The sequence below is a fragment of the Drosophila ananassae genome, chromosome 2R (assembly GCF_017639315.1).
Source record: "Drosophila ananassae strain 14024-0371.13 chromosome 2R, ASM1763931v2, whole genome shotgun sequence".
In the NCBI taxonomy this organism is placed as follows: Eukaryota; Metazoa; Arthropoda; class Insecta; order Diptera; family Drosophilidae; genus Drosophila; species Drosophila ananassae.
The window spans coordinates 13,963,993-13,985,367 of NC_057928.1; the positions used below are offsets into that span (position 1 = coordinate 13,963,993).

Sequence of the window (21,375 nt, forward strand, 5' to 3'; positions counted from 1 at the left end):
AAGAAAACTCTACCAAAAAATCCATCACCTACCAAGGGTTAAAGCTTTTTCAAGTCTACGCTTCTCCCGCAACCCACTCGAAAGCTTTCCGACCATCTTGGGCTTTCAACTGGCCATTTCCGGTTTGCGTCTCCGCTAAGCCGCATCGGTTTAAGCTTCCTCTACTTGAGTAAAAATTCTTATAAAATCCAAGTAGATCTCGCTCCATAGATGAAGAAAAATACTAAAACCAGCAACCAAAAAGCTGACCACGGCAGTTTATTCAAAATTCCGGGAGATGGAGCGGAAATGGGAGGCCATTTTAACTTTTTTTAATGCAATTTATGACAATACATAACAAATGTTAATTGTCCTGGAATGTAATTTAAACAAAAGAGGAAAATGCTCATATTTTGCATCGGTTTGTGCTTAATGACTCGAAAAGTTTATTCGTTTTCATTTGGTAATTTAATACAATAATAATTACATTAATTAGCCTTTCAGATTTTTTGTTTCCTTCTTTTTATGACAAATATTGTACATTTAATTTGCATACATACACCGTATATGTGCCAGGGTTTTAATACATAATCGGATTTTCATTTAACAACTATCTCAATAATTTAATGTAATGCTACTTAATTGATTTCAGGTGCTTAGTTTAATACTTATTCCAGGTTTGATTTGGTGAATTTTGGCTTTGAAAGAACGACAAACAAATGGTATTGTGCTTTAAGGAACGCTTCTCGAAGTTATCTCGACAATATATTAAGTAATTATAATACTGTACATGGCTCACGACCAGCATTCACACCCAATCAATACAAATCCTTCGAGTCATGCAATCGTCCATCCATCATCCAGGGGACTTGCCATCACAATTCATTAAGACGAAATCACAGAGCTAACTTAAATCACTCTACATTATTATTTTCCTTTTTTCAGTTTATTTATAGAGGCTGCCAGAGGGCTTTTCCCATCGAGCCAGTACCGGTTGGCGGCAAATGGACCCGGGAGACTTCGCTCAGGATGCAGGTACCGTCGCACTCCGTCTGGCTGCCAAACTCCTGTTCGCAGATGCAACTCGAACTCTCCCTGCTGAGCAGGGCCAATTGGACTCCCGTGGCGGTACTGACCGCCATCTCCTCGCTGGGCGGCGTCGTCGATGGCATTTCCATGAGAGCCATGTCATCTTCGCATTCAATGACGTTCGGATGGAGGGGCTTAAAGTTGTTCCGGCGCCATGGTGGCATGGTCTGCCCGTGAACACCTGGGCCGGAGTTCTGTGCTGCAAAGGTAACCACGCTTTGGTGGTGATGCTGCCCGTGGCCATTGTTCTGGCTACCGTTAAATACACCACTCGTTGCCGCACTACCGTTATTGCCAGAAAGCCCATTCCGTGGCAAGTGCAGGCCGTTCTTGCCGTTGTTAATGCCACCGCGACCTGTCCCAAAGAGATTACTTCGGATGCGCATCGAGGAGTTGGCGTAGGTCGACCTTATGGAGCTGGCACGCGTGTGCATCGAGAAGGTCCTTTCGTGGGCATCCAGGCTGGTTTGGAACTTGCAGAAGCAGGCGGCGAAGCGTTTATTGAATTCGCGCTTGAACTTCTCCTGCACAGGGAGAAAAAGGAACAGTTAGAAAGCAATTTTTAAAGCATTTTTAATATGAAGTAGGGAGCTTATTTCAGGTATATTTCAGGTATGGTGCCTCCTTCTTTCTATTTTGTTTAAAACAATCTCCCACGTATCAGTATTTTTTTCACTGTCACTGTTCCACTTGGCTAAAATCGAACTTTCGGTCTACTTTTGGGTTAATTAAAAAAGTATATTGGAGAGGCAAAACATTTCCAGGAAAAAACAAAAGCAAAACCTGCCACAGGCGAAGGCATCTGTTTGTAGACTAATGAATGTGGCCCAAACGTCCTTCCTTTACCTCCCTTTCCAACTCCCACTCAGCCATAAGCAAATGGCATTTGTCTCTGCTGACAGTAAAATAGAATATTTGTTGACAAAGTTTTCACGCACACCCCAAAGGAAAAGTTTACGAGCTCTCACAGATCTCCGGCTCTCAATCTATTTTTTACAGACAATTTAAGTGTCAAAGCAAACAGCCTTTGGGCCTTTTTTTCTTCGATTTTCACGATTCGCCACTTTGACATAGCGAGGATTCTTGTGGATTTGGATAAAATTTGCGGCTTGCCAGATTCCGCGGCTCAGACAGTAGGTGTTTGCTCATTGGCTTCGCTAGGACGTTGTTTTAATTAGCTTTGACAAAGTTTCTTTCTATTTGTGTCAGCGATTTTCGAGTGGAACATTTTCTGCAAAGTAAGATGTAATTTATTTTTAGATGAAAGCTGCGCAGATGCTTATAAATCATAAGGAAGGAATCATAAGGAATATTAAAAAAAGAAGTCAGTAAATAAATCGATTGATGGGAAGCTAAAAGTGAAATGAAGCGAGATGAGTTATTGGTATTTCTTTCCTTTCAATTTATGAGCTTATTAATTTTCTGATAGAAGCTCAAAAGGATTTTATGTTTATCCACACTTTGAATGACTATAATATAGACTCTACTGCAACAAAACTTTATTAACCTTGTGTACATTAAACTGAAACGCTTTACATGCCACAAAACTAACCCGACATGGCCTAGAGTCCCAAAACAATCCCCCTTGCTCTTTAGCTCTGTGTTATGAGATTGTCCTGCCACAAAATGTGTCCCTACGGGATAACTAGGGAAAAAGGAGGACACCAATCAAATGTCAGACTGGGAAATGTAAACTCAACACTCCATAAACAAATCGAGCCAAATCATCATTGCCATTTGGGCCAACTTACGTTGTAGATGCCATAAATAAAGGGATTGTAGCAGCTATTGCTCATGGCCAGCCAGTCGCAGCAGAACCAGACGATGCTAATGAAATGGTAGTCGTTGATTTCCGGTATCGTCACATAGAGAATATTATAGAGTTGCAGCGGCAGCCAGCAAAGGCCAAAGATAACGACCACGATGATCAGCATTTTAATGACCTGGCCGGAACAGAAAGAGAGGAAATTAAAGTGCGGCCGGATTTTAATTTTTGCAACAGGCAGAGAAAAGTTTTCGCGAATGTTGGGAAATTAAAAAACTTTTTTTGAATGCTCGTAGAATAATTTCATAATTAGTTTTAAAAGTTTTATGGGCAGGTGAGGTTTTGTTAGTTAGAAGTAACAAATATTTTAATTGAGTCAGTAAAGTAAAATATCTATTTTCACTTTTTCCAATTTATTTTGCATTTATTTGGCACACTCTGTCAATATTCTCACCTTTTTTTTGTTTTTCAACAGGGTTATATCCCGCGAATCCTGGGCATTGCCCGGGGCCCTCGTGCCCCACAATCGCACCGCCATTTGGATGTAGACAAAGCTGATTACACAAAAGGGAACCAGATACTGCACAAAGACCAGGGTATAGCGAAATGTTTGCAGTTGATCATCCGATAGGTTCTTGTTCATACAGAACGGTCTCGTCATGTTAAAAGTCTCATTATCCTCTGTGAATTGTTTTTGGTTTTCAATAAATGCAAAATTAGTTTGATGAGGTCGCGCGCTGGCATTCAATCCTAGAAAATAGTATTGACTTACCACGAAACCTTTCGGTCAGCTCCTCTACACGAAACGCAATTGCAAACGGCACCGCAAACAGGAGGGCCAGCAGCCAAATACCAGCAATTATGAACTTTGATATGAACTTGGTAGGTCGTGCCCTGCATACGAAAGCGAACGACGGTTTTTAATGATTCCGGAGCTCAATCGGACGTGTTCATAATGGGGTCTTACCTCAGTGGATTGATGATGGCCCGATGGCGATCGATGGCGATGGCGGTCAAAGTGAAAACCGAAACGTTGACACTCAGTGCCTGGACGAAGGGGCAGAAGCTGCACATGAACCACGGCAAATTCCAACTCTGCAACAGGGCAGCCTGGAACTACACAGAAAAAGTGTTTGTATTAAAAATATGCAATAAGAGTAGTGTTTAAAAACAGATTATTGATTTGGTACATATAGTATAACAATTTTCTGTTAAAATAGTCTCTCTTTTTTTTATCCTTCAGCTATTATTTTTCTCAGTGCACAATATTAGTAGAAAGGGCGGCATGTGCTTGTCAGTGCGATGTGCGATGATTAAATCAACCTAAAATGGAATCCCGCACAAGTCTAAGGTTAAATACCATTAATGGACACTGGACTGCAAACATGGAGAATCAGTGCAGAGTGTGTTGTTTGTGCCCCTCCCCCTTGCAACAGTATGGTGGAAACTAAATTTGCCGCAATCTCCGCCCCATTGAGTTGTTTGACACTGATTTGGGTGGCGAATACGTGAGCGGTGTGGTTGCTGCGGACCTTTGTGGTAAGCGGTAGGTAGCAGTGGCTATCACAGTAGCATAACTAAAGCTCCATTTGATTGTGGTATCAAGAGTGGAAAATTTCAGATACATTCCACAGAGCTTAATTGAAATGTCTGGATAGTTACCACATCAAGGTCAGAAAATATTCTAGCACAGATTTTTAATATTAAAGCGTTTCTGAAGGCCGTAGTATTTCTACACAAAATTTCTATACAAAAAGTCATCCTTTGTGCTAGCTTGTACTAGTTTTTCCTGTTTAATTAGCCATCTAAAAGTACTCTCTAAAATGAACAAGAAAATTCTGCAGAATTTTGCACCGAAAACAAGCAAGTTTACAGATAAGCCTGGATTAATTAAACATGCTTTATGGGAGCCCAAAATTCCCATCTATTATTTTATTTTTATTTCGACGAAGGCCGGTCTTTAAAACGTGTTCAGCATAAAGCTGAAAATTCTTGGAAAACACTTTACATAAATGAATTAACATTTCTATTATTTTATTCTAATTTCGGGGGTTTTTGGGTAACCACTCCACCCAGACTTAACTTTCTGGGAAAATATATATATTAGCGTTTTGCATGGCGCCAATAATCATTATTTATTCAAAATAATTATTTTCCGAGTTTCACATAAAACTGCCGACCAAAATATGAAACGAGAGCTCAATTTAGAGACAGGGCGAGAAAATTGTTCACTTGGCTTTTAGCACTTTATTCCCAGTGGCTTATACCGAATACTAATCCCATTAACACATAAACCGAAAATCGCATTAAAATTTCAAGTAGGTAATATTCCATTACCAAAACAGCAACGGGTGTAGGCTGTGCCAATTTTGTAATTCGGGCCGTGTGGGCGTTCGCTGTCCGGAAATTAAATTGATGCTGGATTATTCGGAAACTGATGTCCCTCATTCCCTGCGGTGCGGCAGACACTTTCCATTCGATGACAAAAATAAGTGAAAACTAATGCTAATTCTGATGGCCGACCTGATTTATGCCCGTAAAGTATCATCAGCGGCGGGCAACTAAACTCATTGGAGTCGAAATCCATTTCGCGGGTGCAACACTGCGTATACATTATATTTATTGAATGCATTTTGAATTTGCATAAAACCAGCCTAATTACCAGTAGTAAAATTAAATACAGTGGCTATAACTCACCTGAAATGGTATGCAGAATAGGCCAATAATGACGTCGGCGAGGGCCAAATTAGCGATATACATATTAGTAACCGTTCGCATTTGTCGGGTGGTGGCCACCACCCAGATGACCAGGGTGTTGCCAATGACAGCCACAATACTGATGCCGCCATAGAAAATGGACAGAAGTGCCACAATCTCAGCGGGTGCCGCATACAGGCGTTCTGGAAATAAATTGAAAAAAATGTATGTGGCTTAGCTCGATGGCTGGTACACTTTAAACATATTATTATACTTTTTTCTGTCAGTGAAACCTTCCAGCGTGACAGTTCCCGATTAATTCAGGTGTCAGTTGTCAGTCAGTCAGGATAGGACAGGACAGGATTGGCATTACCGTAATGAGTTAGCCATCAAGGAAATTAAATCACAATTGATATAAACATTGTGGTAGAGATATCCTTAAATTCGGGTTTCCCCCGGTATAAAAATGTTCAAAAATTTAATTTCCGCATTCATTTCAGCTGCCCCAGCTTCCATCTCTCGCATTTCATGCGACTAACTCAGTTTTATGTCTAATCCCCAGGGTCTGAAAATAAAACTCATGAATGATGCAAGATCAAAGCACTAAAGGCGGACTGTCAAAACGTTAACAAACTTGTCAATATTTTGATTGATGATATATCAAGTCAAGTGTCCCCGAGTTATTCCCGGAAGGGATTACAGGACAGCTTACCAAATTCCGCCTCCTCCTCCGCTCCGGGCAGGAAGTCCACTCGCGATTCGTCCTCGATTAGCTCCATTGCCATGGCGCAGTATGGATTCTTTTCGGCGAGTCGGTGTATCCTAATGAGGAAAGTATCCCCCTGAAGCTAAACCTTATAATTGTAGCTTGTTTCAACTGTTGTTTATGAGTCGCAATTCATCTTATGTGGAAACAATGAATTCTAGAGAAAAGGAAAATGCAAACCATTAATTTAAAGATGTCTGAAAGTTGGGGAAAAATAATTCTGCCACTTTTCAGGTGGTCAGATATATCAAAAGTGCAGGACAAAATAAATAAAATCCAAAGCTACCAACCACCCAGAGCCAAATGACTAATGGTCCAGGTGAAATCAAATGTCAGCTGTCGGATGTGAAAAGTTTGTTTTGTATAATTGAAAAATGCACCAAACTCATTTCTATTCCCTCTTTTCGCCCCGAGCTCCATAAAATTGGTTTCACTGCGGTCGCATCAAAACCATTACTTCCCCAATAATATTTTCATGTTTTTATTGCGAAAAATATACGCCAACGTAGTGGGGTGTTCTCAAACAAAAAATAAACAATGTTTCATGAATGACTGAGAATCGGATGCTCTGTGTGTTTAATTGGTCATTTATCGAATTGTTAACATTGTGTCGACTTGTTAATTTATCTTCTATTGTGTTAACAACGTCAAGACTTGTTAATTTATTAGGTAAAAAAAAGATTTCAGGCTTTTTTCAGACTATGTTTTTATAGTCTTTTATAAAGAGTAGTTTGGTAATCTGGTTTTTATAAATTTCAACTTTAAAGGTTAAAGCCTTTATATAACAAAACAGACAATGGATAAAGGCCATAAACTCCCAACAATATGGTTAAGAATTTAAGAGGAAAGCCCTTCCGATAAAAGTATGCAAAAATTCTTCACGATAGCTTTTATGACAGGCTGGAATACATTTTTCCCAGAATAGTTTCCCTGAATTCTATGGCACCCAACCACTCCTAAATTCTTTTGGTTATTTTTTTTTCTCCACCTAACGTATGGATAAATATTTGCCAAGGTAGTATGGCCTGAACTCGATAAGAGGCAACCTTTCTTCGAAATTAGCATTTGCCGTAATCCTATTTTACTTGGGAGCTCCAAAGCTCACAATCACTCCCACATCCTTGCTACAGATAATATGCCAGCTTAGGATCTAATAGGATTTTCCAAGTGAAAACTAGTGGGAGTACGATTCATTGTTCAAATTTGCAGTAAGTGGTCCGCTATACCACCGCCAACTCGTTCTGTCAGCGCCTTGTCAAGAGAAAAGTTCAACGCTGTCAAGGCCAAAACAAAAAATCAAAAAAATGTGGTTAAGTTATGAGGGCTTACTATGCAAACGTAGTTGCTGCTGGCTTTTTAATAAATTACATTCTTCAGTAATAGCTTCTGTAAAGCTTCTGGCAACAAAGAGAAAAAATCCGATTATACTGCTTGCGTTAAATGCAATTAGTCCAGCCACGCGAAATGGCGAGATTTTCTAATTAACGTCAAAGGAGACATTTTTTTACTCTGGTTTGCCATCAGTTTCGATGGTCAACTAATTGAGAGGCAAGCATTTTCGGGCCATTAAGCTTTCATTCAGTGTGTGTATATGTGTGTTTTGGGGGCAAAATCCAGCTGGCGGGAAAAGTGATGCTATTGCTTTTGCTCCGCAGCCAGATTTCCCCTGAAACCCACTTGACGTTCACTCGAGAACAAAGCAACAGGGATTCCACGTCGTTCAGGTCCTAACCATTAATTTGTAAAATTTACAGACTTTTGACTCCATCGTATACACGTGGGGCTATGAATAAATGCCTGTTGCTAAAAGTGTGCGAGCTCCAAAAATTTTGGGAAAAATATTTGGTTGAATGAGAAATTTTTGTTGAAGCAACGAATATTATTAAAAGTGTATCCTATCAGAGCGTCATTGGGGCGTTCAACATCAAAGCGAACATACTTATTAGCCGGCAACAGGAACAGCACAAAACAGGCGGGCCACCGAATTGGCAACAATGTAGTATGACAATGTCCCACCCACGACATGGTCCTTTTAAATAACACCAAACATTGCGCATACGACACATAAGCCAAGACACAACAGACGCATTATGGCAAGGCTTAGGCCATCGCATTGCTAAGGCCGAGGGCTGTGGGCTTTTAATGAAAAAAATAAAAGGGAAAGACAACTTGTCCAATAAAATCGTAAATGTGCACTGGAACAAAATTTAAGAAACTAAATCCTTTTTAGCAAGTCTATAATACATATGAAAAACAAACTAGGAAATAGGGAATAGGACTATAGAATATCACATTTTTCAAAGTGTAATCTATTTATACACATTTTTTTATTTTCTCCGAGGTTCGTGAGGTTCAGGGCCAAGTAGAAGCTTAAGAATGGAGCATGTAATTTTTTTGGGCTCTGTTTGTCCTTTTGTTTACAATGCCTTCGGACTTTTGGTTCTAAGCCTGAACTTTGCGGAGACTTGGATTTTTACGGTTTCTGGTTTGATTGCGCTTTTGGGTTCCATGTATTCAGGTGTCTAGTCGTTATTTGAATAAAATATTATCTATTTCGTGATGATTGCAATTAAGATGGTTATTTTTGGAAAGGTGTCACAAAGGTGAAAAGACCTTATTCCTTATCTGTTCTATTGAACTTCCTATCTTTCCTTTTTTCTTGCGTAATTATTGCTCAGACATTTTCATCTGAAAGTGAGTCCGAAATCGAAAACACTTCATCACATTTTATTAAATTTCCAGCTTAAGGCCACTTGCCTGCTCGTCCCCAAGGAAAATCAATTAAAAATTCATTATATTTGATTTCGAAGGTAAATGATTTTTGAGCACTTAATACATAATTTGTGCCGAGCAAGATAAAGTGCTTTTTCCCCAATCGCTGACCCAAAAGGATTGTCCGCCCCGAAAATTTTAAATTCTGTTGAAAGCACTTGAGAAAATACTCTCCCAAAGGAAAAGAGGCTGAAGTATTTCCGCTGATTTGACTGTCGGCCCATCGTTCAACCGGGTGGAATCTTTTTCACATTTTCCACCAACGCCCTTGACTATCTCATCCAGAAGTGTCCATCAAGGGTCCATGTTAAGTGCCTGTCATTATGGTCGCTGGTCCTTTGAAATTGTTTGCGTAATATCCTGCCAATTTGCGGCGCTGTTTTGCTTGGCCTATGCCCTCTCTCCTTTCCCAAAAACTTGCCCAAAATTAGGCAAAGCTTAAATCTTTCAAAATTAATAACACAATTAGGTTTTGAACAGCGATTGCCTTTTTGCCCGCAATGGAAGCATGGGACTTCATTTTGGCAAACAGACAAGACGGCCCTTAAAAGTTAGGCTAGGTGTCTTGTTTCCTAGGACACGTGGCTCATAAAAATGTGTAACAGAGATGCCAGTTAATAAAGAAGTTAATTGGGCATTCCTTTCACTTTGCTTTGTTATTTAAGATATCGTATAAAGCTACGATATCATGGACTTTGTTTTTAAATTAATAACCGTTAACTCTTCTTAATTTTGTAATGGAAATGTAACTCCTTTTTATACCAGTAGCCCGTTTCCATAGCAACAGAAATAACATCAGAGTAACCTTAGGATTTATGTTATTAAAATTTTTTCTGACTTAGTAGGCCTTTCTTTTCAGAAAGTCTGGAGACCTCTGTGAAAATATTTCCAGAGCTCAGTCTGCCTCTGGCCGACAATGTGTAAACATCTATTTTAATTTCACACAAAAACATTTTTATTTTCTTTTATTTAATTTTTTATATTACTTATTTTACTTCATTTAATTCGTCAAGATGTGCAGTCGCTATACTTGGCATCCAGAGTAGAGATCATCTTCAGAGATATTTTTTATTTTTATTGATGATTTGCCATATTTTTCGGTTTTCAGCAGTTACGATTCTGTCATCCTTCTTTCCTTATTTTCTTTTACTTTTTATTTTTACTATCTGATTTATATATTATCTAGCAATCGCTTTGGGAGTAAGATACCTGTCCGATCCTCCTTGACATCCTTCTTTCCTTATTTTCTTTATTTTTATTTATTTTTTGTTTTAAGGCTAAGTTTTACGAACCACTCGTTAATCCACTAAAGGATTCAATATCGCTAAATCCAATTTACTTATTATCTAGCAATCGCTTTGGGAGTAAAATACCTGTCCGATCCTCCTTGACATCCTTCTTTCCTTATTTTCATTTACTTTTTATTTCTATTATCCGATTTATATATTATCTAGCAATCGCTTTGGGAGTAAGATACCTGTCCGAGCCTCCTTGACATCCTTCTTTCCTTATTTTATTTATTTTTATTTATTTTTTGTTTTAAGGCAAAGTTTTACGAATCGCTAAACAAAAAAACACAAAAAAGGCGGGGAATATATTCTTAAATTTATTCGCTTTACTAATTTTACTTAAGATCTTCCGAAATATTTTTTATTTTTAAATAACGACGTGCCTTGTCTTTCGGTTTTCGGCATTTACAATTCTGTCATCCTTCTTTCCTTATATTCTTTTACTTTTTTTTTTTATTATCCGATTTATAAATTATCTAGCAATTGCTTTGGGAGTAAGATACCTGCCCAATCCTACTTGTTTTCTTCTACTTCTTTTTATTTTTTCCCAAAGCAATTGAAACAATTGTTTTTATTTTATTTACTTTCCTTATTTTCTTTTAATTATTTTTTCATATCCAAGTTGGTCCTTAACTGATCGCCAAAAGAATGGAGGTTGGGAAACTCCTCATTTTTTAATATAACATTAAAATCTTGAATTAATTTAAGCCACAATGGTTATTCTGTAACGTTATCACTTCAACACTTTATGGGCCGCCTTTTAATAACTCATCACGTGATCAACTCCCACTTCAACTATAATCCAATAAAATAGAGCCTAGACAAAATAAAAAGCCCATAAAGGAGTAAACGAGTGGCGAACTTTTTTTATTATGTTATTTTCTTGTATTAATTTAATATGTTCAATCCAATCTTTTGTTTATTCGTTTCAAAGGGGACCTTATCTAAATACCCCTCAAATAACGTTGCTCATTAAATATAAATGAATATATATATTCAAAAAAGGTTATAACCATAATGTGTGAATATTAACCGCAGGTGCTGTGGGAAAACAAAAATCCTGAACGCACTTCCTGGCAGCCGAGCTAGCTTCGAGCTATATTAATCGAAATGTACGAGTAGTTTCATTTTAGTTCACTGCTTAATTGCCGAAATATGCCCTGGGAGGCAATCAACTTTTCGTGTGAAATTCTAATTAAATTCTCGAGGCGATAGAGTCCTTTTGTGGCGTTCGCTTTTTGCCGAATTCACTTTCACTGGAGGCGGCAACCAGGCCGCGTGAGTTCTCGTTATCAACTGTTGGCAGCAGGCCAGGATTCTTCGGGCCGAACAACTGTTGAACTGTTGGCAACACGCATACGAGCCCGAAAACGAAGCCAGGCCGAATCGGCAAAGAAAGCGAAACGGCTGCTGGCCGAAGGATATTCAAGGATATGCGGGGCTTTCGGGAATCTTGAGGGAGCGTCAAAACACAACAAGTTGCACTTCAAACTTGTGGGCCATCGAACACGTTTCGCCAAAACCTTAAAGACCTAAATAAAAAAAATGTAATAACCGAATTATGATTTTGTTCTTCATTCCGCCAGCGAAGTTTATTCTAATAAAATATTAAGAGGTAAATTAGTTAGCCATTAAGGAGAGTTTTTCGTATTATTCGGCCGAAAACTTGGATTATTCGTTCAGTTTTCCACTCATCAGGGCTTTTCCATGTCATCTGATTTAACGTTGGCCGACACCTTGACATTCTGCCAGCCAGGAGCTTACTAAACCCAAATGACTGCGCACACAGGACCCACTCAGGCTTGCACCTTTTGTGGCACGCCCGCGTTTCCTGAATGGGAATTAAATTACACATCATGCTGACTAAAAGGAACACAAATGCCAACAATTTGTGAATTTTTTACTTCTTGGCCAAGATAAATATATGCAAATTCAGCGGAAAATGTGGCGGAAATTGAAAGCAGATAATCTGAAAAGTGCTCATTCAAAATAAGACTCGGCATGGGGGTTGTCAACTCATAAGTTGACAAATCAAATTGGCAAGCCTGTCAGACATTTGATGGCTGCAATTAGCAAATCTTCGTCACGAATGAAAATATTCATCCTATTTCCCTGAACTCGAAGACTTAATAATTTTGGGGAACATTTTGGGGTACATGGTTGAGAAAAAGTTTGCCACACGTGTGCACTTCTGGCTTTTGGTCGAGATTTCATAAGCAGATCACGTTTTTTGGCAGCTCGTTAATATGTGAAATCTTCTAAAAAAAAGACATGATTTCTTAATTAAATTCCCAAGTGTTTGGGGTTCAAAGAACCCACAAAAATGAAAGGAAAACTTACAGAAAAGGGGTTCTTCTAGATTTGATTTAAAATTCAGGGATATTTTTTTTTGTGTCCAGACTGAAAGTCCTAGAGTCATGAATTGGCAATCATGTAATCAGCCATTCGCTCCAAATTGCAAAATTGTTATTACCTTTTTGGGTGTTTGGCAACCTGTCCTTCTCATGTTCGTTAGATTTTGACTTGGCAAACAATATTGACGCCTGACAGGTGCAAAATGGGCGTAACTGATTTCGTTTAAGTGTGCTTTTTGGATTGAAACATATTTCGGCTTATAAAGAAATTGATTTCATTTCATGCTCACTCAGCATGAGACTACCACACTCCAGAATAAATGGCCTTTCTATGTGTAAGTCAAACGAAGCAGCCAAACTCGAAAATAGGCAATATTCCTGTCGTATTTTGTCGATAATTTTGCTTACGCTCAAGCACTTGTCCCACATTGGACAACAGCTTTCAATCAGGTTGTAGGCAGTATCCTAATTAATTTAAGATATGGTTCGTTGATAGGGCAAACGATTCTTAAAACCCATTCGATTTGAGTATTTTGACTCAAGCAGATTTTCTCGGCTTGGAATATTTGCATATCCAGCCAAGGCATTACTTGCATCACTTGGCAATCGATGAAGCAATTGAAGTGCATTTAATTTCACTCACTCACAGTTCACAGCACTTCTCTTGAGGAGCTTCCAAAGGGGACCCGCCAGACATTCCAGTTAAGGGACTGTGATACCAATGACAGACCTAAATCAAGTTAATCAGCACATATAAATGCACATAAATGGCATACAAGCGAACGCTCTCCATTTACACGTTTTTTGGACGTAAAAAGGATAAAGGACGCCCGGAGAGAATCCCACATCTAATCGGACATCTCACGTAACGACCCACAGGTTCAATCCCCGCGGAGTATGTCCAACTTCAGACTCCGGCAAAGAAAAAGAAACAAATATCTCTGTCAATTGTCAGTTCGTTGAATAAACTGTCCCCGTAAAAATATTCAGACCCACTAATTGCTGTCCAAGTGTTATAAATATTAATAGAACTTCTGGCCCGGGACTGTCTTGACCTGATTGATGTGTTTATTTCCAGCAAGTCATGTCCCTAATGAAAGTCGTTGAAGATATACGTCGTAATTGATATGGTAGTCCTTGGCTCTTGTAAACCAGCATGAATTATTTATAACGGACAAATGATCACAAAACCAAAAATTGTCTGAAATTGTGGTTGTTAATAAACTGGCTGGCCCAAAAATAGTTCGTTACAAATTAATAATTTAATTGAAATTGGTTTCTGGCTTATAATGAATTCTAAGATGGATTTTAATTTAATAATTGGAGCTTGATAATTAATGAAACTTTGACCTTTAAAATCATTTAGCTATTATTTTAAGCCATCCAGCAGAAATTCTCTGGTAACTGACATTTGCATTATCTGGCTTGAGTATTCTCCATTTCCTTACAATTGTCCTGATTTAATTGCTCCTCAAACCTTCATTGACCTTTATTTTGTCTTCAATTCAGCTAACACTTCCAAGTCCTTCAAGAAAATGACAATCAAAAACTTTAAGAGAAAATCGGGAAAATTCACTTGCCAACATTTCCATTTCGCTAAAAATAGAAATATTTATGCAAAATTTACGCGACAAAGATGCTTTCTATTCGATAATAAAAGCATTTATCCCTGAAGAAAAAAATGACAAAGATTTGCAAATAATTGCCATATTACTTTCGCTTTGTCCTTCCCCCACAACCAATCTAGAGGAGACATTTTCCAGTAGGGACTTGCGAAAACAAGGGTGGAAAATTTGCATTGCTCGTGATGTTTTCTTTTGGGGGTCAGGGAGACCTGCTTGCTGAAAACAGAAAGCGAAAAATGACAGTTTTTCAATAAAAGTCAACAAGCTGAAAGAAACTGAACAAGAAATATTTACGTGGCTAAAAACGTGTTGGCATGAGGAGTTGGCATACAGGAGTATGACAAACGGAAGCACGAGAACAGACATTAAATAATAGGAGGATACATTAAAGAACGCACAAAAAGGCTATGTTGATTTTGCGCTGCCAGAAAAATACATTAAAAAAAATTCATGCTTGTGTGGCCTTAAGAGAGCAGCAACAAAATGTTTAAAAAATTTCCGTTTTAAGTTCCACATCCTACACTTTAAAACTTAAGCCATAAAGCGACACAAAGTAAATAGAAAGTGTTAGAAAAGTTTTCAAGTGGAATTTAAGAGCACAATAGTACTTACAAGTTCTTCGCACTTAAAAGTTCTTTAAACTTGCGCGATAGGCCCCTTCACATGTCCTCAATGACCGAAAGGCGAAAAACTTCTTAATTACCCGAAACATCTGGATCCAAGCCGTACAATGACCCTTTGTGAAGAATCTTAAGTCGAGTTTCTTTCAATTGAATTCCCTTTGCACAATTTGAGCTAATTTTTGAGCAGGCATTCGTCGCTAATACAATGTGCCATTACGAATTCCAACTGTTCCTTGACCTTTTCGGGCCAACAATGACAATCACAAAGGTGGGACACAAAGCCAACAAAGAAGAGCAGTCCCCCGTCCCAGGGGTCCAATTAAACGATGCAAGGATGTAGAGGCACTGCAACAGATGTAAAGTTCACGAAGGATTTTTAAATGACAACGTCCTGCTGCTGGCAGAATGTGTGGCCTGAAAAGGAAGCAATAACAATATCGAAACAAAGTCGATGAAAAATGTGAAAATGTGTATGAATCCGTGAAAAGCCCTCCAAAGGCTTGAATTCCCAGGAATGTTGAATGTCTCAAAACAGTTTCTTTGAAAAAACGAGCCATCAGCAGAGATATCGCATACTCAACGCTCATAAGTAGACTATACGAAGCGCTTTAATTTTATGCAAATTAAATCGCTCCATGTCCACTGATTATTTTTGCTACATTATTATAACTTTTCCAGCTCAGTCCACTGCATAATGAAAAAATACAAAAATAATAAGCCTACGCAATTCGAAAATGTGGCATGGGATTATTGCGCGATTATTTTCACAGCCCTTCCCGGCCTTTAAGCTCCAAGGATACAAGAATAATTAATTTGGTTATGCGATATCCGCGGCAAGCTGAAGACAACCTGAGCTAAATATATTAAATCAAACACTTTGGCCCAACCAGGAGGTCATTATCTGGCATCATAACTAATTAGTGGTCTGACAATTAAAAGCCAAAAATTTCCTATTGTACGTAAGAAGGATGAGAGGAAATTTAAGAGCTATATTTCTTAATTTTGACATTCGCTTTCTGAAAGTACAAGACAAACAGGAAAATGCCATTTGTTCTTTTGTGTTTTGTCACCTCAATTTCTTGTATTTCATGTTGGCTTTTTCCTCATAAAACACGAAAAGTATGCCCTTTGATAGACAAATAAATAAAATGAAACTCATTAGGAGGGTTTCCCGGCTCCTTCGGTTAGTCGTCTAATGTATGAAAATGATCTGTTTTCTTGTTGTTCTTCCTGAGAAACGGAAGCTGTGAAAGGGGTGTCGACATCCTTGAGGTGGTTACTGTTGTTTATTATCTTCCTCTTTCCCTATTAGCTGGCTAATTTTCTTACCAAGGCCTTGCGTGTCGCACCTGTAATAATACCAACCCCAGCGTTCTGTAATTAATTTTCACAGTCGCTGGGAACATCACAAAGGAAGAAAACTTTCTTAAAGTTTGAGGCGGAAAATATGTCAGGAAACTTAAGGCATCAAAGTTGTGAGAGGAGGCAAATTCCCATCTGCTAGAAAGTAACATTAAAATCCAAAGAGTTTAAAGAAAATGTCATAGTATATCCGCCACTTGTAATGCTCAATGATTGCACGAATGCTGGGCAAAGGCATTTTTGGCATTGTCATTCCGGAGAATAAACCAGAACAAAAACTAAAAGAAGCAAATAGTTTTCATTGGAAATTCCATTGCAAATGAATTAAGCACAAACCTAAACTATTTGATTACCGCAAACAAACAAAATACTTTGTATTCTTTGGTATATCAGTCTGCCACGTGATGTATCGTCGATTGGATGCTAAAATTTCATTGATAAATTTCACAGACAACAAAAATTTACTGTCTGAATGGGAGAACGCTTAAATTGTTCAATTGCCAAACAAATGGTCATAGTGTAAGCGGTTTTAATAGATTTTTTATTTGTTTATTCATGCGAGAGCACCAATCAAATGGCCTGTCATCGGCTCCCGTCGCTTTTCAAACTTTTTAATATGCTTACAGCGTGTGAATTAAATACTTTTTTAATGAAATTAAAATTACAATTAAAGTCCCATTTTTTGTGGATACCCGTTTGTGAATCGTTTTATGGATGCACTACTCACCGTGTACAATAAATTAATTACTCTTCCGATGGATTTAAATGCGTTCCGTAATTAATTAATGAATTCTCATTTTCCCGTCCAATGCAATTAGCCTTCTGGTTATTTCTCTATTGACTCCGCGGTCATTTGCTTAACGGCCATAATCAGCAACCGAGCAAACAAAATTGTATCTGTGTTTATTTAAACTCGTACAATTAGATAGCAGCACCGAGAAATTAATTTCTAAATAATATTTCAACCGTTTTATGCACTTTTTCTGTGTATTAATTTTTTAGATTTTTTTTGGGAGATAATCGCGATTAGTCGCTAGCTGGCTAATGAATGTCGAATAAATTCGCGTGAATTTTGTCGAGCAAACAGTTTAATATATTTTTGATACAGTTTTTCGATCGCGAGCCCACAACCGCACGATAAAAGCTCCCAGAGCCAACTGATGGCAATGGCTGCTCGGCAGGCAGGCTGTTAATTTTGGAATTTTTTTTTTGCGTGCCGGCTTCTATTGATTCCCGTACACTCGCACACACACCGATACAAAGAGGGGCAGGCGCGCGCACACACACCATCTTCCAGTCACTTTTTTTATCTAAAATGCCGGGCCAAGAATACGCATACGTCAGAAGTTGCGAATGACACGACCAAAAAACTCAGGTGCAGCCCCAAAAGAAATCTTAATCAATTTGCCTTCTTTTGTGGCGCTGTTAATATAAATCCATAAAAAATCCAACGCCAATTCAGCTGGGAGTCTGGGCGTGTCTCGACTGTTTCACTCTGTATACTCGAGTATTTGTTTACTGATTATGCCTGCCACCCACCTCAAAACAGAATCGACAACAGCAAGACCCTTTATTGCCTCCCCCACAACAAAATTGATACAGATAAGTGAAAGTTTCACTGCCTGTATTTTGTTGAATCGGTAATTACCATTTCATATTGAATTAAGTGGATTTCTAGTGGAGTTTTCCCCTTTCCCTAGACTCTGTGAGGACCAGACAGTCTCGACCTGGTTTTGTAATTGTTAGCCGGGTTAATTGTAGTTAAATGGTGGATTTGTTGAAGGGCACTGAGGCAGACTAAGTAATTAACATTTAAAGGGACTAAAAGGTTTCCTTTACATAATATATATGTATATATTATTTTGTTTTTATACCTATTACTTACATGTGCTTACTTGTAACCAAATATCTACCACTAATTGAGCTTTTCCTGTATTTGTATGATATTTGTCTACCCAATATTTCATATTTCATCGCAGTCCACCAGAGTTTGTTATTCAATTTCCTTTAAATTTTAACTATCTATCTCTTTAAGCCAAATCCAACTCAAGCGAGTTCTTCAGGGGCCTTTTTAAACTGATTGTAAGGACAAAAGGCTCATCAGGACCTACACATGCAAGACAATGGCCATCAATGACCCACCTTAGGGGTCCGTATAACCAAGTGCGATTGTTTTTTTTCCTTTTTTAGATAGGCAGACAAGCCCGAAGCAAATGAGTTTGCCGGCAAACGCAAAATAAGATTTGGCCAAGACCAGCTCAGGTTAAATGTAAGAAGGCTAACAAGATTTAACAAAAACTCTCTTCAGTAGTCTTTAAATATTATATTCCAATCCTAGAATATTATATTACTCAAGTAGATTAAGCTTTAAATATAAATTTTATAAAATGAACACATATTTAATTGCCATTCAATCACTTAAATTTGATATTTGAGCCTCCTTATTGCCAAACAGAAAATCTACAATGAATAGCTTCGATTAAAATTACCTACAAACATTGGAAATCTATCTCACTTACTTAAGATTGTTATTGAAACAGATTCCGAGCCCCTGGAATCGTGGCGTCCATTAGTACTCGAGTGCGAATTGAATGAAATACAAACTAATTTAACTAAATTCACATTATCATTGGGACTAGAAAACTTTTTGCTTACAGACTGGATCAAACGGGTCTTGCGCGGCCGAACTCTGTTAATTTCTTTAATTAATTAAATTACTACCTCAGTGCATTCTATTTTACTCTGTACTGATTTCAGAGCCTAGTCAGTAGGGCATTTAAATTAAATTTTTAAATTTTGGCATCGTCGAGTATCATTAAAACCCAAGATAAATACTGAAGATTCTTTAATTCTAGACTTTTTTTTATTTATTTTTATGTGTATACAGAGAGTTGATTGATTTACCTGTCTGGCTTTGGCTTTTGGCTTGGCTGTTTGATTATTTGACTTGGGAAGTGTTTTTTTTATGGGCTCTCCACTTTTCCTGAATACGAACACGAATTGAATGAAAATGCCCGAATTGTGGTTTATCCATTTCGGATTCCCCTTAATTCAGTTCTCAGGCCTTTTGTTTGGGTTACATTTTTTACGCATATAATAAAATGCATTTATGCATGAGTTCCGTTTCGATGCAAATGGCGAATGTTAACAAACGATTTGTTTTGATTTATCTGTAATAAATAACATGGCTTAAATCGATGCCATCGGCCAGATAGCCCCCACTCGACCCACACCACTCCTCCGTATTATACACACTCCGTTTATTGCTTACCCGCTCCGTCTATCTCATTTTCTCTTGTTTTCTGTTAATGGAAAACACAAACAAAACAAAATGCGATTTGATAATGATTTTGAATCATTTATAGTCTGGCTTCCTTCCGTCGACACGTGCTAAACTTATCATTAGTCTGGGCCCTAGGGTTTTGCATTTGTTTGCTCATCGGACCAAAATTTATGATTCAAATCAGTCAACCATATTAGTGTTCCCTATTTCGCCCCGAACAGTGCAGGTTTTATGATCTTTGGACTGCCTTACATTGTGATATTTGAGAAACATATTAAATCTGAAGCACGTGGCGCCTGTACAGGTGCTAATTAGTTAAGCATGCCATATAATGAACTCGCTTTAAGAGGCGACACAAAGACTATATCAAGTTGGCCGAAAAAGCACGATTAAGACAAAGCCAGACGAAAGCGAGTTTTTTGCCATATCGTATATAATTTGGCGTAGAATTTTGCAACGCCCCAAAAAAAGGCATCTAATTATTATTTAGCATATTGATAAATTGATAATAAAAGTCTCCATTTTGTTGGTGTTGGTATTTTTAAGTAAGCCTTTAAAAATAAAGGTCTATTAAATTGCCTTTAAACTTGATAGTGAAATGGATCCTTTTATTAGAAAATTCACTTTATTTATTCTATTTTATGTATTTAATAATTTAAATAAAGCCTTACTTTAAGGCCAAGCACATTGTTGAATAACTCCATTATCCCAAATTGATTCAAGACAAACCCTTTTCGCACTGCAGATGCCAAGCCGAGAAGATGACGTATGGGGTAAAAATAAATTTAAGAGAAGACCTTTGACCTTTTTGTTCTGCGAAAACCAATACCATGCTTATCCTTTTGGGCAAGCTGCTGTCTATTATCCACTAGGGCATCAAATTTTTTCAATTTAATTTAAAACATGCCACTGTTTTTAATAGATACCCGGAGAAACCTCTATTTTTCTAGTTGAAAGCAAAGTCTTGTTCCATTGAACAGCGTGAAAGGGAAAACTTTCGAGAAAGAAAATCTGTTTGGCTAAGCAGGACAAAGTTCTTCCACAATTATTTGGACCACCTTGGCACACAATTTGCGCCAAAAGATCCACAAGAGTCTTCACGCAATTACCACACTTGGTGTTTAGTTTTGGATTGCAACAGCAGCTGTGGCAAATTATGAACTTCAATGAAAAAGTTGCCCCATTTTCCGCAAGAAGGGGAAACACTTTCCCCAAACGATAAGAACGTGACGAAAAGCTGATTCTCTGGTAGGTTTTTCCGACTGACCGACTTGATGGAATTTTAAGTTAAACCAAAATTTCCCAACTTTAACTTGGCTTGACCCTTTTACTTTGGGAAGAAAAGTTTAAATTTATTTAGCTTATTTCTCATGACCCTCCGGCGACTCAAATTGCAATTTTATTTTCGTAATTTAACGCCCGGACAAATATTTGCTACGAACAAACTGACGCGGTGCTCATTTGTTCAATATCCCCCCCAGCAATTATATGCAATAATTTTTGCATTATTTGTTGGTGTATTTATTGTCACTGAATCCGCCGTTGCTGGTCCGTTAATTAAAATGTTGTTAACATTAGATTTCAACGCGTGATGCGGCATTTAATCCAAGCCGCTCGGCAAATAAATAATTCCATTTTCCCCGTTGGGCCAATATTTTTATCGGTTTTTCTTTATTTATATTTATCGTGGCTCGCGCAGCTTAATTATTTTTATTTGCCTTTAATGTAGAGCAGAGCAGAGCAATAATAAACAGTAGAAATAGAAATAAAT

General features: G+C 38.0%; 1 protein-coding gene across 3 annotated transcripts; it reads right to left on the reverse strand.

The window, feature by feature from the left end:
- Positions 1 to 397: 397 nt before the first annotated feature.
- On the reverse strand, positions 398 to 17,502 carry LOC6493332 (RYamide receptor). 3 transcript variants are annotated; one of them, XM_014908846.2, is made up of 8 exons: positions 17,049 to 17,502; positions 6,243 to 6,453; positions 5,531 to 5,733; positions 3,801 to 3,949; positions 3,606 to 3,727; positions 3,288 to 3,514; positions 2,820 to 3,011; positions 398 to 1,592 (listed from the first exon to the last, which is right to left on the reverse strand). In XM_014908846.2, the coding sequence occupies exons 2-8, from the start codon at positions 6,313 to 6,315 to the stop codon at positions 930 to 932; spliced, it is 1,629 nt and encodes a 542-aa protein (XP_014764332.1). In that variant the 5' UTR covers positions 6,316 to 6,453; positions 17,049 to 17,502; the 3' UTR covers positions 398 to 929. The 3 variants fall into 3 exon arrangements, with proteins under 3 accessions (XP_014764332.1, XP_001957538.1, XP_044570526.1); XM_001957502.4 differs by lacking the exon at positions 17,049 to 17,502 and adding an exon at positions 14,949 to 14,967; XM_044714591.1 differs by lacking the exon at positions 17,049 to 17,502 and adding an exon at positions 11,428 to 11,713.
- Between the last annotated feature and the right edge of the window lie 3,873 nt (positions 17,503 to 21,375).